Source organism: Lithobates pipiens, unplaced genomic scaffold (assembly GCF_037356315.1).
Source record: "Lithobates pipiens isolate NorthernLeopardFrog02 unplaced genomic scaffold, aLitPip1_a1.2 Scaffold_16, whole genome shotgun sequence".
In the NCBI taxonomy this organism is placed as follows: domain Eukaryota; kingdom Metazoa; phylum Chordata; class Amphibia; order Anura; family Ranidae; genus Lithobates; species Lithobates pipiens.
Window position 1 is genome coordinate 634995795 of NW_027507748.1, and position 17463 is coordinate 635013257.

At 42.5% G+C, this 17463-nt stretch overlaps 1 protein-coding gene across 4 annotated transcripts in view; it reads left to right on the forward strand.

Moving 5' to 3' along the window:
• Positions 1–1301: 1301 nt before the first annotated feature.
• NEK5 (NIMA related kinase 5) overlaps positions 1302–17463 on the forward strand; it is a gene marked incomplete at its 3' end in the record, with an annotated part of 110742 nt that continues 94580 nt past the window's right edge. Inside the window, 1 exon segment of one of the 4 annotated variants that reach the window (XM_077484218.1) lies at positions 1302–1367. In XM_077484218.1, coding sequence (XP_077340344.1) covers positions 1359–1367 — 9 coding nt within the window. 4 annotated transcript variants of the gene reach the window in all.

Here is a 17463-nt window from a genome sequence, read left to right on the forward strand (position 1 = left end):
ACATTTGTGTAAGGGAGCTGCATAAACTTGCATAAACTTAGCAGGGCAACAGGAAGGACCGCTGCTTTATTCGAGGTTGGCCTGGTTCATTACAGTAATATATAGCAGAGCTCTCCAAACTATGGCCCTTGGGCCATATCTGGCCATCTAAAGACTTTCCCTGGACTACAGCTAGGTTTAGTGATGTATCCTCAATATGCACAGATTTAGGTCAGCAATGGCTACCTATGATCTCTGTATTTACCCCAGCACTTCCCCTGTCCAGACCTGCTCGATTCTCAGCCCCTGTTCTGCTGATGAAAAGGGACTCTGATGGATACCCTAAGGTTCCTTCTCTTTTGTTCTCAATCATATCATTTTGAATACAAAAAAGATCCAGGTAAAAAGTATTAATTCATTTCAGTTTTATCCATTTGAAAAGTCTGCAGACCTCTGATATTGGAGGATCATACAGTGATGTCTGCGAATCGAAAACCAACCTTGATGCTTTTCACCACTCCTATCTTGCACACAAGGCTAGGGGAAGACATGACTACACTGCGAGCAGAAGAAAGGAAGAGGAAAGTGTTTATTTGGAAATACATGTTGGACAGCAATGCATGTGTTTCAAAATCCACAAATTTTTAGAGGATAACATGGAGGGGGTCCCATCTATCACACCTCCCTAGGAAACAAAGACAAACCCCTGTCCTCAGATTCTTTGAAGTGGTTGGTAAATTCAAGTCTATCCAAAAAATACATTGGGTGTCAGAGGGAATCATTGTATTCTACTTTTATGGCAAGATACCAGATTTAACCATAAGTAGGTGTTACAATTGAAATCTATAATTCCATACAAAAACGAGGACTCACAGGAAGGTGTGAGTTCTCTGTGTTCCTACTGTACATGCAGAACTCCTGATAACAGACACAAGAGATCAATTTTTACTGGAAATCCCCATAACATCAGTCACAGGATAGCGCTCAAAGTGAAATTAGTCAAAAATTCCCAGCTTTTTTAATGTACCTTTTTTGCAATGATTCCCATATCTAAACAAGCCACCCAGCAGTAAAGAATAAAGCAAAACGTCTAAAAGAAAGTGTATTAAAGGGTATGCAAAAACAAAAAGCCAACAGCTAAAAGTTTTTTTTATCACATCATCCCATCAGAAATGCTTAACATCTTCTTTATCTACTAAACACATAAGTCATCATTTACGGGAATAGCTAAGGGTAAATAACATTTAATGGGTGTAGTTCCCCTCTACCGTGTCTATTAATAAACAGAACATCTGACTTTGCCGAGGCTTGTTTCCCAACACGTTAGTGCAGTCTTCATAGGAAAGAAGGAACATGCACACAGGAAACAAGAAGCAGGCATGATACAGGTATGTTAGTCGTAAGCTACAATCTATATTACATTCCTTGTTTTTGCCATCTGACTGTTAAAAATCCTCTCTTTTACCAGCAATCATTAGGTATTTTCTGTAAGTTCCCATATTATGATCTGTAATCATCTGCCTTCTCAGTAGAGCATTAGACCTAAAACCTGAACATCCAGATTATTTTTCATAGAAAACTGTTGCCAAATATTTGTATAGTCTCATAAGGGCATTAAATGACTAATAACATGTTGAACGGTACATTAACCAGTTCAACTTTTTGGACATACTACGTACGTCCAAAGAGTGAACTGTTAGAGCTCGTTCACAAATACGTCAATACCATGTGTATATGCGGCATTTATTTTGCATTTTTAAAGCCTCATATCCACCCTTTAACATTTGCCATGAATATTACATTCACCTTTAAGCACTTCACACTAAAAAAGCAACAATTCCATGGGCATTTATCAAGCAAGAGTTTTCAATGCTTCATAAACACAAGTTAAACATGGCATAAAAACAGCATAAATGCCATAGGAGCGTTCATGAGTATTGCTTCTTTCTTCATAATCAACACACATATGAACAAGCCCTAATTCAGCATTTTTAACCGGTTGAGATCTGCGCTATAGCCGAAGGACAGCTACAGCGCGGACCTGCATTGCCGGGATGACATCTATTGATGTCGTCCCGTGCATGAGCGGCCTGCGTGCCCCCCGAAGGGCGCGCGTGGCACACTCTGATCAGCGAGTCTATAAGACTCGCTGGATCACAGATCGGAGTAAGGGGTCGATCCTGGCCCCTTACCATGTGATCAGCTGTCAGCCAATGATAGCTGATTATGTGATGTCAACACAGCCGGTAAAAGTCTATTTTTTCTCCTTGCGAGAAAAAAAAAGCCGCTCACCAGTGGCAGTGAGAGGGACCTCAGTCCCAATCACTGCGAGCTGCCAGCAGCTCCTCAGTGCCCACCTGTGCCCCTTACAAGTGCCACCTAGCAGTAGGCAACAGTGCCCACTAGCACCACCTGTCAGTGCCATCTGTCAGTGCCACCTATCAGTGCCCACAATCAGTGCCTGAAGAACAGTGCTTATCAGTGGCCATCAGTACTGACTTATCTGTCCCTATCGGTGTCACCTTATCTGTGCCTATCAGTGCCGACTTAACTGTGCCCATCAGTGCAGCCTATCATTGTCCACCAGTGCCGCCTCATCAGCGCATATCAATGAAGCAGAAAAATTACCTGTTTGCAAAATTTTATAACACACTATTAAACATGATTTTTTTCAAAATTTTCAATTTTTTTTTGTATTTTTAGCAAAAAATAAAAACCTCAGCTGTGATTAAATACCACCAAAAGAGAGCTGAACTAAGCCAAGTGTCAAAGAGATCAGAGTATACATATCCATCTTGCAGAGAATTCACAAAAATGTCTGCTATCACACCACAGCCTAACCACACCCCAAAGCAGATCATTTCCATCAAAGCAACACTTTCATGGACATTTTCCATGCTTCATAAACACAATGAAAACACAAATTTAATTTTTATTTTTCTGAAAATATGCATTTAAAAAACAGTTGATCAAATGCCATATGACCTAAACATTTTAACTATCATCCTTTTTATCTACAGGGCCTCTGCTTTCAGAAAATCTATAATGATCTGGGGGTCATTTATTGCCAAACTTGTTAAAGTAGAACTATAGGCAAACCTTTTTTGCTTTTTGCATGCAGTAAGGAAGTGTTATAATCCTTGTTAGGCCACTTTCACACCGGGGCCGCGCCGCATTAATGGTAAAGTGCCGATAGTTTTAGTTGCACATTTACGTTTACCTTTACGTAGTTTTAGCATCGTTTTTCAGCCACTAGCAGGGTGCTTTTAACCCCCGTTAGCGGCCGAGGAAAGGGTTAAAGGCGCCCGTGTTGCGGCACTGCTGACACGCTGCCCATTGATTTAATTGGGCAGCACGTTTTATGAGTGGCGTATACACCGCTCTTGCACCGCCCCAAAGAAGCTGCTTGCAAGCTACTGCTGTCCTGCAAGCGCACCACCCCAGTGTGAAAGCACTTGAGCTTTCACACTGGTGAGGCATGAGAGGCGCTTTTCAGTCACTATTTTTATCGCTGAAAAGCGTTCCAGTGTGAAAGTAGCCTTAAGTGTATTTTTGTTTTATTTTTGCCGTCTGTATCCCATTGGAGAGATTTTGCTTAATTTCCTGTCTCATAGCTAAAACTGGAACTGAATGGAAATCCCTCCAAACAGTGGAAACACCTGAATGTCACCACTGTAAGATTTCCCCTCTATAAGTGTTCTGGGGACAAACCTAAATTTGAGATTGTCTTTCACTTTTACTTTGATATTAATGGCAAATACAAATACTGTAGAGAAAGTGAATATCCCTAAAGCCCCATACACACTATCAGTTTTTCTGCTGAGTTTTTCCTTCAGATTTATCAAAACCATGTAGTAGGCCTGTCTGATTGCATACACATTGAAACTCCTAAGGTTTGACCTCATATTATATGGTTTTGGTAAATCAGAAGGAAAAACTCAGCAGAAAAACTGATAGTGTGTATGGGGCTTAAGAGACATAGGGGGTTATTTACTAAAGTCAAATCCACTTTGCACTACAAGTGCAAACTACAAGTGCGAAGTGCACTTGAAATTGCACTTAACCACTTGCAGACCGGACCATTTTGCTGGTCAAAGACCAGACCACTTTTTGCGATTCGGCACTGCGTCGCTTTAACTGACAATTGCGCGGTCGTGCGACGTGGCTCCCAAACAAAATTGACGTCCTTTTTTTCCCACAAATAGAGCTTTCTTTTGGTGGTATTTGATAACCTCTGCGGTTTTTATTTTTTGCGCTATAAACAAAAATAGAGCGACAATTTTGAAAAAAACGCATTATTTTTTACTTTTTGTTATAATAAATATCCCCCAAAAATATATAAAAAAACATTTTTTTCCCTCAGTTTAGGCCGATACGTATTCTTCTACATATTTTTGGTAAAAAAATCGCAATAAGCGATTATTGATTGGTTTGCGCAAAAGTTATAGCGTTTACAAAATTGGGATAGTTTTATAGCATTTTTATTAATAATTTTTTATTATTATTTTTTTTTACTAGTAATGGCGGCGATCAGCGATTTTTTATTGTGACTGCGACATTGTGGGGGACCCATCGGACATTTTTGACACATTTTTGGGACCATTGCCATTTATACAGTAATCACTGCTATATAAATGCAGTGATTCCTGTGTAAATGACACTGGCAGTGAAAGGGTTAACCAGTGGGTGGCAGTGTAGGGGTTAAGTGTTCCTAGGGGTGTGTTACTAACAGTGGGGGGGTTGGGCTTTCATTTAGTGAACACTGATTTCTGCTCCAATCACATGGAGCAGAGATCAGCGTCACTAGTTGCTAGGCAGAATGGAGAAATGCTGTTTACTCTGCATTTCCTCCATTCGGCCGCTCCGTGAGACGATCGCGGGTATGCCCGCGGCGATCGAGTCCGCGGGTCCCGCGACCGGACTCACGGGGGTCCCGACCAGCGCGGGAGCGCGCTGCCAGCGGCGCGCTCCCGATGGCAGGGCGGCATTGAATATTGGACGTACCTGTACGCCAATATGCCTGCCCGTGCCATTCTGTCGACGTACATCGTCGTGCGCTGGTCGGGAAGTGGTTAAAGTGCACTTGGAAGTGCAGTCGCTGTAGATCTGAGGGGGTCATGCAAGGAAAATAAAAAAGAGTATTTTAACTTGCATATGATTGGATAATAAAATCAGCAGAGCTTCCCGTCATTTCAGATCTACTCCTCAGATTTACAGCGACTGCACTTCCAAGTGTACTTTCAGTGCAATTTCAAGTGCACTTTACACTTGTAGTATGGACTTGTATTGCAAAGTGGATTTGCCTTTCCTGAATAACCCCCATAGACAGCAATAAAAAACAGACATCTCTTTCTACCCTCCCAAAAGAAAAATGTTTTGTCTCTAGTTATACTGTAAAACATTTTAATTGGTCAGCCCACACAAAAATATATTCACGTTTATATGGACACTGGCAGAAATGGAATAACCAATCGCATGGCCGTCACTGCAATACAGGGTGTACAGGTCATAAACAGTGGGGACAGGGAGGTGAGGGGCACATTTATACTGTAAAGCCCTGCTGTATGCTTTAAAAACACAGCTTGCTCTTGGTTTGCTATGGGATTTGAAAGTACATGAACATACATTTTTTGTTGGACCTGTTCAAGGTCAGGCACAATCTTCTGGGCGGTTATGCTGCAAACCTACTGCAGGACATCATGGGCTCCACACTGCATTCTGTATTTAGGGTCCTTTCACACTGTTCAGTTTTTCTTCCGTTTCCAAGCGAAGAAAAAAAATGCATGACTGGTAAGTCCTATGGAACTCTTTACGTCAGTCAGTTGTATTTTTAAAAGTCCTGCATGTTGCATTTTTGGTGCACGTTTGGGGCAGTAAAAAAAAAAAAATGCAGCAAAAATACACCTCCTCATTGAAATGAATGAAAAATGTGGCAAAAACCCATCTAAAACGCACCCACGGTTGTGTTTTTGGTGCATATTTTTGAGTCACGTGTTTTTTTCATAGGTGCAAAATGCATCAGAACATGGCAAAAAAGCATATGTCTTTTTATGGTGTTTTTGCAACAAAGCAGTATGAAAGCATCCTAAAATGTAACATGCTAGCACAGTGTGAAGTATATCCAGCGATGCCCTGTGGTGTGCCAGCCAGGGATACACCGCAGCACACCACCGTATGGGTCATCTCCATGGTGTATTGTATTCACTATGACTGCTCTATTACTACTAGTTATTTCTGATCTGAATATAGTTCACAGAGCAGCATCCACCCCCTCCACCTCTCTGGTTTTGTCTCCTCTACTTTCAGTTTCCTCTCCTACCTATCGTACTCCCACTTTTCCTCATTCAGAGTGCGTCTGACTCTTACTCCTTCTTACTGTAACATTATCTTCTGTGTAACCAAGAAGACTCTCTGCACCTGAAAAAGGTATGTCACAAACAATGGCTTTCATTTAATGCAAGGAAACTGGTTTACCTGAAACCTCAAACTCCCATAGGAAACGTGAGAAGTTGAGAACCCCTTTAAGAGCTGTGAGGGTCAGCCATAACCTCAAGTACATAGAGGTCCCTTGCCAGAGACCTGAAGCTGGAGGTGTAGTAGTTTGATCCTTCAAGTATATATCTCAAGGTTCTTCCTTTTTCCATATGCCAGGCAAATGTACTGTACATATATCCATATATTTCCATGATTTTCCAATGTCAAATGTCATTATTCTGTGTCTCGGTTATTGGCGGTTGTCTGATGACCTCTAGGTTTCCGTGCTTTACAAGCATAAGAGGAAATACCTGTTTATTCACCTGTGTTATAGTTCTATGGTGTTTAGATCAAAATCAAAGCTGCTTTTTATCACGTCTTACCTCCCTTTATCTTTATAATGGTTGGGGCTGATTTGGACTTAAGGAATGCCTTAAAGTAGCCATAACTTTTTTTACAAAATCGGATACTAATATTTAGGTATATGTAAACCTCACTTTGTAAAACAACCCATTCAGCTGTAAATAGAAATGAAAGGCAAAACATTTGTGTATAGATATAAAAACATGAAGAAATTTTTTTCCCCCTTTTTGCTAAAAGTGATCACATAATTAGTGTTCTCAACTGCATAACGATCTTGGAGAGCTGGGGGTGGAGAAACAGCAGCACACTGGTCTTCTGTCTCAACTGCATAAAGATCTTGGAGAGCTGGGGGAGGAGAAGCAGCAGTACACTGGTCTTCTGTCTTCCCAGTGAATGGCTGTACGCAAGGTGTGGTGGGGGTGGGGGGTTCTCAGCTTAGCTAGAAAACTGCACACAATGTGCTTTCATGCTTAGCTTGTTCAGTTTTTAACAGGAACGCAGAGAGACTGGCAGGAACACCAGGGATTTCACACAAAGGAAGCAACACAATAGAACAGGATATTTTTTCATACAAGTACATGGTACAGCAGGCACATATCAGGAATAAGAAATTCTGGGTTGATAAATTCTTTAAAACTTATGTAGCACTGACCCCCGAAGGAGCGGCTGGTTTTCTTGGGCTTACCGTTTACCTCCGCCTTGTAACTCGTCGTTCTTGTCAAGGGGTTTCCGAGGTTGATGACCCAATAACTGCAGAGACTGACACCTGAATTCCTTTTGGAATTTTTATTTGCTTAAAACCTTGAACAGTAACACAGTCTCTCAGTTTGGAATAGAGGTTATAGGTATGGAAGCTCAGGCACTTTGAAACTGCTGACAATTAATAAATGTCTCTCTCTAGCTAATCGATGGAGTAGCCACTCGCAGCTGGATATTTCCACTGTCGGATAAGTCCTGATTTTAGGGACTTAGCAGCCAACACATGAATCAAACTTAGCAAAGTCTCTGCCACAGACTTAGTTGCAAACTTTTAGATGAACACAAAAAGTCTCTCACAGAAACTTAGTTGTAACAGAAGGATAGGAATAGGAACCTTCTTGCGGTACCTGTATCTTACAGCCGGTCCGGCAATAACGTAAGAAATGTGGATTCAATTAGTGTCCATACATCATCTCAACATCCAGGCTCTTACCGAGCAGCCACCTTATGCGTGGCCCTCTTCCGAAGAGTCCACCCCTGGTTGCATGACGAGTTGCTGGGCCTCTCCAAAACCCGAGACGGCACCGGACCACTTTAGAATCCTCCTTCCAGCTACTGTGCCTCGGACTAGCCAGTTCCGAGACTCGGAAATGGATGGATCCGCACCCCAGGCCATGAGGGCCTCTGGGGGCTGGTCAGGAGGACCAGGACCATGGAATCAGAACATACTTCTGGACTGGAACTCAGAACCACGTGACTTCAGCACCTTAAGTACCCTCTCCCGGAATACATAGCGAAACAACGCACCCACTGATTGGCTCAGAGAGAGAGATTGGTACCTAATGCGTCCAACCAGACTGCGTTCCATTGCCTGACAAAGGTGTTAACTACACCCATGACCAGGCAGAACATCAGTACAGCCCAGCCAAACTGATGCCGAAACCACAATTTAGAACAATTAACTCCAAGACTCAACTATAGTCTTCGGAAAAAAACTAAATTTACAGACATAGCACGTACTCTTCAGGAGTACCGGCGCTACACTTAGCCCTTGTACACACGGTCGGAGAATCCGTCGGAATGTGTCCTATCGGACCATGTCGTCGGATAATCCGACTGTGTGTGGTATGCATCGGACTGATTCCATCGGAATATCCGTCTGACCCAATTTTCCAACATGATGGAAATATTTCCCGACCAACTGGGCCGATCGGACATACTCCGATCATGTGTAGAGAATTTTGATCGGACCAAGTGCCACGCATGCTCAGATCAAATTCCTACATCAAAGCTATTGGCTACTAGCCTGAATGTAGTCCCATCGTAACGAAATTACGTCATCACGTTCTGAAAGATCGGATTTTTCGCCAACTTTGTCTGACCGTGTGTATGCAACAGTTTCGGACAAGATCCGACGGACAAAATCCGACGGGCAAAATCCGACGGATTTGGTTGTGGAAATCTCCGACCGTGTGTACAGGGGCTTACATGTATTTGATGTCTTTTTAGTAATAAATCTCCTCCTGACCTCTGCATTATTGTTCTTTGTGTGTCCCCTGTGCCGCTCAGACCTAATGGAGTCTTGTAGGAGTCTCCTGTACATGCGTGCTCCCACTCAGACTGCACCTGAAAATGAAGCTGTTTCAAGGAGCGCACACACAAACAACATGAAAGAGACATAGCGCAAAAGCTACACCTCTTATCCTCCTCCACAGCAGTGATTGACTGCGGCTATGTGTCCATTACTGCCTGTGATTTTTGCAGTCTGAACACCTGCACATACAGATTTAGTCTCAGTGGGTGCGTGCCAGTAAAGGAGATGCATATACAACAGCAATGTAGATGCATGGCCAGGGAGGTGAGGGGTGGGGTGGAGGAGCTGGGCCAGCACAGAGACTAATTAGACCCCTTTCATACTGAGGTGGTTTTCAGGACTTTTGCGCTGGAAATAGCCTCTGCTAAGCGCTTCCCATTCATTCAAGTGTGACTTTTCACAAGTGGAGGTGCATTTGAGGGAATACTTTCTGGATGCACTGTATAACCCCTTTCAGTTTTTTTTGCCATCTGTGTCTCACTAGGGAGATTTCTGTTCACTTCCTGTCCAATAGCCAAAGCAGGAAGTGAGATGAAATCCCTCAAAGTGAGGGAATCCCTGGGTGTCATCAGAACTAGCATGCCTATTGGAAGATTTCCCCTCTATTAGCATTCTGGTGTCAACCCAAAATTTGGGTTGGTAAAGAATTTTCAGCAACAACGATAAACAGGAGAAATAGAGAGGATCTACTTAGAGGTGCACAGACAGCAATAAGGGCCTGACAGGGGTTCTAATCCATCTGCACGCTATCCAAAACTAGAAAACGTTTTGCCGTTAGTTACACTTTAAATTTATACAGGAATTATATTTTTTACCACCACAGCACACCAAGAAATCTTCGTCAAAACAGTGAATTTTAATCCAGATATAACTTGATTCTTGGCACACTCGGTATATCATATCCCATCTTAAATATACAGTCATAACACTTTGTGGTAATAGATATCCATAGATATCAATAGATAGGTTCATAGGGGCCACACACGGTTACATTTTTGATCTGATTGATGTGCGATTTGATCAAAATAATAGCCAAAACGTCCCTTCCAATCAACTATGACTCAATTTCAATGGAATTTGAATAAACTGAGTTGATTGGTCGGGGTAGAAAATTATCGATTGTTTTATCATATCACCTACCTTTTTCACACTCGTGCAAGTGGTGCCCGCTGCAGGTCCACACATTCCCGTTCCCACAGCTGCAACCACCCACACAGAAAATGCAAGAAATGTGTGCAAGAAATGTGTGCGGGTGCCATTAATCCCAATGGCAAATCGCAGAGGCCGTTTCCAGCACTGGGAATTGCACTGTACTTGCGATTTCATGCGGGCTTTCAAAAATGACGCAGGAAACTTTTTCCTGCATTTTCAGTAGCACGGCAGCTTATTCAAATGAATGGTACAATGAATACACAATGTGGCTGACAGAGCCGCAGTAGTCTGAATCAGGCTTTAAAGATTTGGCACTGTGCCTCTCCTATGTTTAACTTGTTGCCCCCTGCGTAACACATAGATGTAGCAGCAAAAGGGGTTGGCTTTAGCGCCCATGCACTGCACATTTGCATCACAGGGTAGCGGATGTTTCAGTGCTGATTGCGTGGTCACTGCATGCCCCCAGCACAGAGACTGACCAGTCAATTATAGCTCTCAGTCCCCAATATCGATTGGTATCCAGCTGGACTGGCTCCTGATCATGTGACCACTGTGACAGCCAATCGCAGTGGTCACATGATTGCCAATCCTTGGTACCCGCCAGGCAAACAGACCCTTTTTAAAGGAACGCTGAGGCTGGGCAGGGAGGGGGTTGTGCCAAAGGGCTTTTCCCAGCCTTTGGGACCCAGCAGAAACCTGTGGCACATCTGCGCACACGCGGGGGTTTTCCCGCACATGTGTGGGCACCCCTGAGTTCCAGGACATCCGATTCTTGCTATTTGCATGTATGCGCAGCCTATACCCATACAAAATTTACGTCCTTTTTTCCCCACAATTAGAGCTTTCTTTTGGTGGTATTTGATCACCTCTGTGTTTTGAATTTTTTGCGCTATAGACAAAAAAAGAGCGCCAATTTAAAAAAAAACAAAAAAAAAAATATATATTTTTACCTTTTTGTTATAATAAATATCCCCCCCCCCCCCAAAAAAAATAAAAATGTCTTCATCAGGTTTAGGCCAATATGTATTATTTTTGTTTTAAATAATTGCAATCAGCGTATATTGATTGGTTGGCACAAAAGTTATAGCGTCTACAAAATAGGGGATAGATTTATGTAGTTTTTTGTTCTGTTTTGTTTTTTTAGTAGTAATGGTGGCAATCTGTGATTTTTAGCGGGACTGCGACATTGCTGCGGACAGATCGCATACTTTTGACACTTTTTTTGGGACCATTGACATCTAGTCAGCAATCAGTGCTAAAAAAATACACTGATTACTGTGTAAATGTCACAAGCAGGAAAGGGGTTAAGTGTGCTCCCTTGGAGGTGTTTCTAATGGTATGGGGGCTGGACTGACTGGAGGAGGAGAGAGTTCACTGTTCCTAATTACTAGGAACAACAGATCTGTCTCTAGCTTCAATGTCAGAAGGAGGATCTGTCTGTTTACATTGACAGATCCACATTCTGGCTCTTGTCCCCGTGATCACGGGTGGCCGACGAACATCGCAGCCACCGGCCACGCGCATTGGATCACCCGCCAGACAGTGGACGTGTGCTCCTGCTACGACTCCTTAAAGGAGCCGACATACACCTATGGCAATTTGAGGAAATGTGCTGACCTGCCACTGTATAATGATGGTGGCTGGTCGGCAAGTGCTTAAAGGGTAACTCCACTTTCGTGGGGGAAAAAATAGCAAATAAAGAATAAATAATATAGAGTATACAATTGCAACACAAGTCATATTGTAATTGAATGTTATTAAAAAAAAATATCCTTTCTTTTCAATCTGCAGCCGCTGTAATTTTCTGAAAATGCAATGCAATATTGCTACCTGAAGGTGTTCAGTACACAGAATGTGTATAGAATGACCCCAGAATCATAATTTCCTGCTTGTGTGATTGGCTCACTGATTTTCCCAGAAGTCTGCACTAAGATACAAGTCAAATTTCAGGCATCCTCTGGAACAAAAATTTAATTTTTGGTGAGATACTCTCAATAGGAACACATCTAAAGGGATGCAGGCCCACTCCCATTAAACTCACTCAGGAGGGAGGAAAAAAACAATTTCTTCAGAATAACAAAAGGTAGGTATATGCAACAAAGTTTGTACATTCCCTGTAATGTACATAGATCACCCAGAGGGGAATTTTTTTTTCTCAACAAAAGTGGAGTAATGCTTTGGGTGAGGGTCCACTTTGAAATCCACGTTCCCGTGTGTGGCATAGTGATCAAATGAGCTGTCAACTCAAAATCAATCATTTATTCATACATCCTTTAATATACCCTATTTATACTGAATGAATGAATGAATGAAATACTTGTATAGCGCACAATGCGAACTGAATCGCCTCTAGGCGCTGCCTGAGCTGTTATTGCTGCTGAATTTATACTAGATAATTTTTCCTTGGCTTCTCATTATCTCTTGGACAATGGTGTCCCCAAGACAGGAAGTGAGGTGAAATCTCCTCAGTGGGGACACAGGCAACAATAAAAAAACTGTAACAAACAGATGGCCCCTGCCCCCACCTGTAACTGGCCTTCACAGCAAGGAGCATATGAAAGGCAAAATTCCCAGCTCAACTCACCAACCAGTCTGCTTACTAACCAAATTAACTACTTCCCGATCAGCCGTCGCAGTTGCACTGCGGCAGGTTGGCTCTCCTGCATGAAGCACCGCCATTGGATATCGGGGGGCGTACACTGTGATCTGTAGGCCAACCCACAGCAGGGGAGACAATCAGCGGGGTCCACAGAGAGGCAGAACGGGAATCTGCCAGTGTAAAGAAACAGAGCCCTGTCTGTCAGGGGAGTAGAGTGAGATTGTCTCTTCCTAGTGATTAGGAACAGCGATCTCTCTCTACTCCCTATCAGTCCCCTGCCCGACACTTAGAAAGCACCTTCCTAGGGAACATTTAACGTTTGATTGCCCCAGTGTTAACCCATTCCCTGCCAGTGTAATTTATACAGTAATCAGTGCATTGTTATAGCACTGATCGCTGTATAAATGTCACTGGTTCCAAAAAAAGTGTCAAAAGTTTCGATCCGTTCCGCCACAATGTCGCAGTCCCGATAAAAATCACAGATCACCTCCTTCTGTTAAAAAGATCACTGCCATTACTAGTAAAAAAATAATAATAAAAACGCCATAAATGTATCCCCTATTTTGTAGACACGATAAACTTTGTGCAAACCAATCAATATACGCTTATTGCAATTTTTTTTTTAATCACAAATATGTGGAAGGATACATATCGGCCTAATGAGGAAGAAATTCGTTTTTTTACATTTTTTTTTTGGGGGGGGGGGGGTCCAGATATTTATTATAGCAAAAAGTAAAAAATATATATATATTTTTTTCCAAATTGTTGCTCTTTTTTTGTTTATAGCGCAAAAAATAAAAACCGCAGAGGTGATCAAATACCACCAAAGGAAAACTATTTGTAGGGGAAAAAAAAGAACATCAATTTCGTTTTGGGTACAACGTCGCACAACAGCGCAATTGTCAGTTATAACGACGCCATGCTGTATTGCAAAAAAATTCCTGGTAATTAAGGGGGCAGATCCTTCAGGGGCTGAAGTGGTTATTTAACCTGTCCAATGATCTAACTCACTTCATCCAAAAAAAAAGAAAAGAAAAAAGAAAAGCATGTAGAGTTTCTCTTGTATCCTGCATCACATGAACAAACAGCAAAAAAATAAATATTTTTTTTTAACATTTTATTTTTGAAAATTATTTAGCCTGTGTGTTTTCATGAAGATAGACATATGGCAATCCTGCTCTATTATTTAGTAGGGCACAATGACAGACTGCCAAGCTTTGTGATGGGGGGGGGAGAGAAGGTGTAGGTGTAGGTCACAGACTACATATCCCATGATGCAGCTGGGGAGGGCTGGTGCTCATGTCCTGGGGAGAGCTGCCTGTGCGCTTATTACCTGGAGGAGAGGAGAGTGGAGAGGAGCCAGGAGCTGTCAGTGAGTATATATATATATATATATGGGAAATGTCTGTGTGTGAGCACTGTATACAGATAGGGGTGACTGCAGCACTGTGTGTATTGGGATTATATATAAATGAATGGCTGGGGATTCTGCAAGACTTCTGCTGGATGTTTACATCTTGTCTCCATGGTAACTGCTGGGAGGAGCAGTCCTAGATGTTCTTGTATATAATGTATCCTAGAAGGACGGTTACAGGCAGACTAAGGATCGCTTTCACAACTTGTAAATAAGTAAAAGTAGTGCAGATCGCTTTGAAAACAACAGCACAAGAATGATGTTACATTTGAATTCATTCATTTCTTCTAGAGATGGGATTAGGGGCTCATTCACATTAATACAAACCTATTTTCTGCATGAAAGAAAACATCTTGCTGGCAGAGATGAAAGATCCTGCATAGAAAACGTGCCAATAGTATGCATGTTTCTGCGCTTTTATCGGGGTTGCCAACCGCCAGTAAATTTACTGACAGTTTGTAAAAATCAGTGATTTTTTTACAACTGCCAGCAAATATCAGTGGCTGATCTTTTCATGCTGTGTTGACTTTTTAAGTGTAAATCAAGCAAATGACTGTTATAGGAGTTTCCGTATCATGTTTATACTGTTCAAACATTCACTGTGTTAGTTTTGAATAGCAGTTCTGTAATTTCTCAGGTTGCCAGTAAAAAATGTGCTCCGCCAGTACATTTTCAATGTTTTGTCAGTAAAAATGCTGCGGGAGGCTTTTATGCGCCTGCCTAATCTGCATATCTAGGTGGGTAAAATCAGCAGCTGCATCCTACTGTTTTTTTGTGCACAGCTAAACACAGCCCACATTTTGGTATGTAGATACAGGAGGCAGATGAGCGTATGGGCTCATTGATTACTAAAGTGTTTAGACGCAGACAAAACTGTCTGCTGTATGCATATGAACACAGTGTTTTGTTTTTTTTTCCCATGTGAATGAGCTCTTAGCCCCCATACACACAGACGGACATTCCGACCACAAAATCAATTTTTTTCTGACGGATTTTGTCCGAAACTGGTGTTGCATACACACGGTCAGACAAAGTTGTGAGAAAATCTGATCATTTGAAATGTGGTGACGTTCGTTGCGTACGACGGGACTACGTAGAGGCTAGTAGCCAATAGCTTTAGTCTCGTAATTTGATCTGAGCATGCGTGGCACTTTGTCCGTTGGAATTCTCTACAATCGATCAGAAACAGCCCGATCTGATTTTTTTGATGGAAAATTTTAGATCCTGCTCTCAAATTTTTTCTGTCAGAATTTCCGACGGAAAAAAAAGATAGAGCCCACACACGATCGGATTTTCCGACAATATAAACCGATCGGACCGCTTCTGTCGGAATTTTCGACCGTGTTAAGGGTAAGTTCACCTTTTCACAAAAAAAATTAAAAGGTGATCTAACCTCAGATATTATGCCCACCCATCATCTGGACCACGCTGTACGTAGCAACCATGATGCCCTGTGCTGCCAGTGTAGTTGGTAATACACAGCCCGAGTGTGTTTCCATCATAATGCTGATCAGCCACATGATTGTGCTGACCAATGAGAAGCACATCTGAGGCTTTTTCTTCTTCCGATAAGGCGGTGCAGAAAAAAAGAAGCACTTCTGATTGTTGAACGTGGTTGCATGGTCACGCTGACCAATAAATGCTTGCCATTGTGAGTATTGTAATGGGTGCTCCCTCCAGGGCTGTGTATTGCAGTGTACGGACCGCTACACCGGTAGCACAAGGCATTATGGCTGGTCTAAAGGGGTTGCCAAAATATATGGGCCGGTTCATACCATGAATTGCACAGGAAGGTGCTGCACGTTCCTCTGCGATTCATATGCGATCTGGGTACAGTGTGATTGAACCAAAAGTAGTACACCCACAGCAACAAATATGCATGGTACTACCGTACTAGAGCTGTATGATTCTGGCTAAAATGAGAATCACAATTTTTTTGCTTAGAATAAAGATCACGATTCTCGCGCTGTAACATCATCTTTCACATTATACCAAAATAATTGGGCTAACTTTTTTTAAATTCATTAAAGTGTATTTTTTCAAAAAATATTACATTTGAAAGACTGCTGCGCAAATACAGTGTGACATAATATATAGCAGCAACCACCATTTTATTTTCTAGGGTCTCTGCTAAAAATATATAAATAATGTTTGGGGGTTCTAAGTAATTTTCTAGCACAAAATACAGATCTTAACTTGTAAGCAACAAGTGTCAGAAAAAGTTTTGGTCTTTAACCACTTGTCCGCCCGCCCACCGTCAAATGAGGGCAGGGCGGTAAGGCTCTCGTTCTGGGTGGACGTCATATGACGGCCCTCCAGAACGACTGCTCTCGCGCGCCCAGAGGGCGCACATTACGGTGATCGGTGGTGTGGTGTGTCAGTCTGACACACCGTAACACCGATCTCGGTAAAGAGCCTCTGATGGTGGCTCATTACCACGTGATCAGCCGTGTTCAATCACGGCTGATCACAATGTAAATAGGAAGAGCCATTGATCGGCTTTTCCTCACTTGCGTCTGACAGATGTGAGTAGAGGAGAGCCGGTCGGCTGCTCTTCTGACGGGGGGTCTGTGCTGATTGTTTATCCCCTCGGATGTCCACCTCATTGGTGCCACCTTCTCAGTGCCATCTTATCAGTGCCCGTCAGTGCCACCTTATCAGTGCCCATCAGTGAATGAGAAAACGTACTTATTTACAAAAAGACAAAAGAAACTTTTTTTTTTTCGTCAAAATTTTAGGTCTTTTTTTATTTGTTTAGCAAAAAATAGAAAAATGCAGAGGTGATCAAATAACACCAAAATAAAGCTCTATTTGTGGGAACAAAATGATAAAAATTCTGTTTGAGTACAGTGTAGCATGACCACACAATTGTCATTTAACCACTTCCCGCCTGGCCTATAATAGAATAACGGTCTGGAAGTGGTTCTGTTATCCTGACTGGGCTTAATATGACGTCCAGCAGGATAACATGTTGGCGTGTGCCCGTGGGGGCGCACAGCATGGCGATCGTGAGTGTGGCATGTCACTCTGACACGCCGCATCTCTGATCGTGATAAGAAGCTTCTGACAGAGGCTTCTTACCACATGATCAGCGGTGACCAATCCCAGCTGATCATTGCGAGAACCAGGAAGTGCAACTGAGCTGCGGTTCTACAGCTCTGACAACCCACTAAAACACAGAAATGCAGC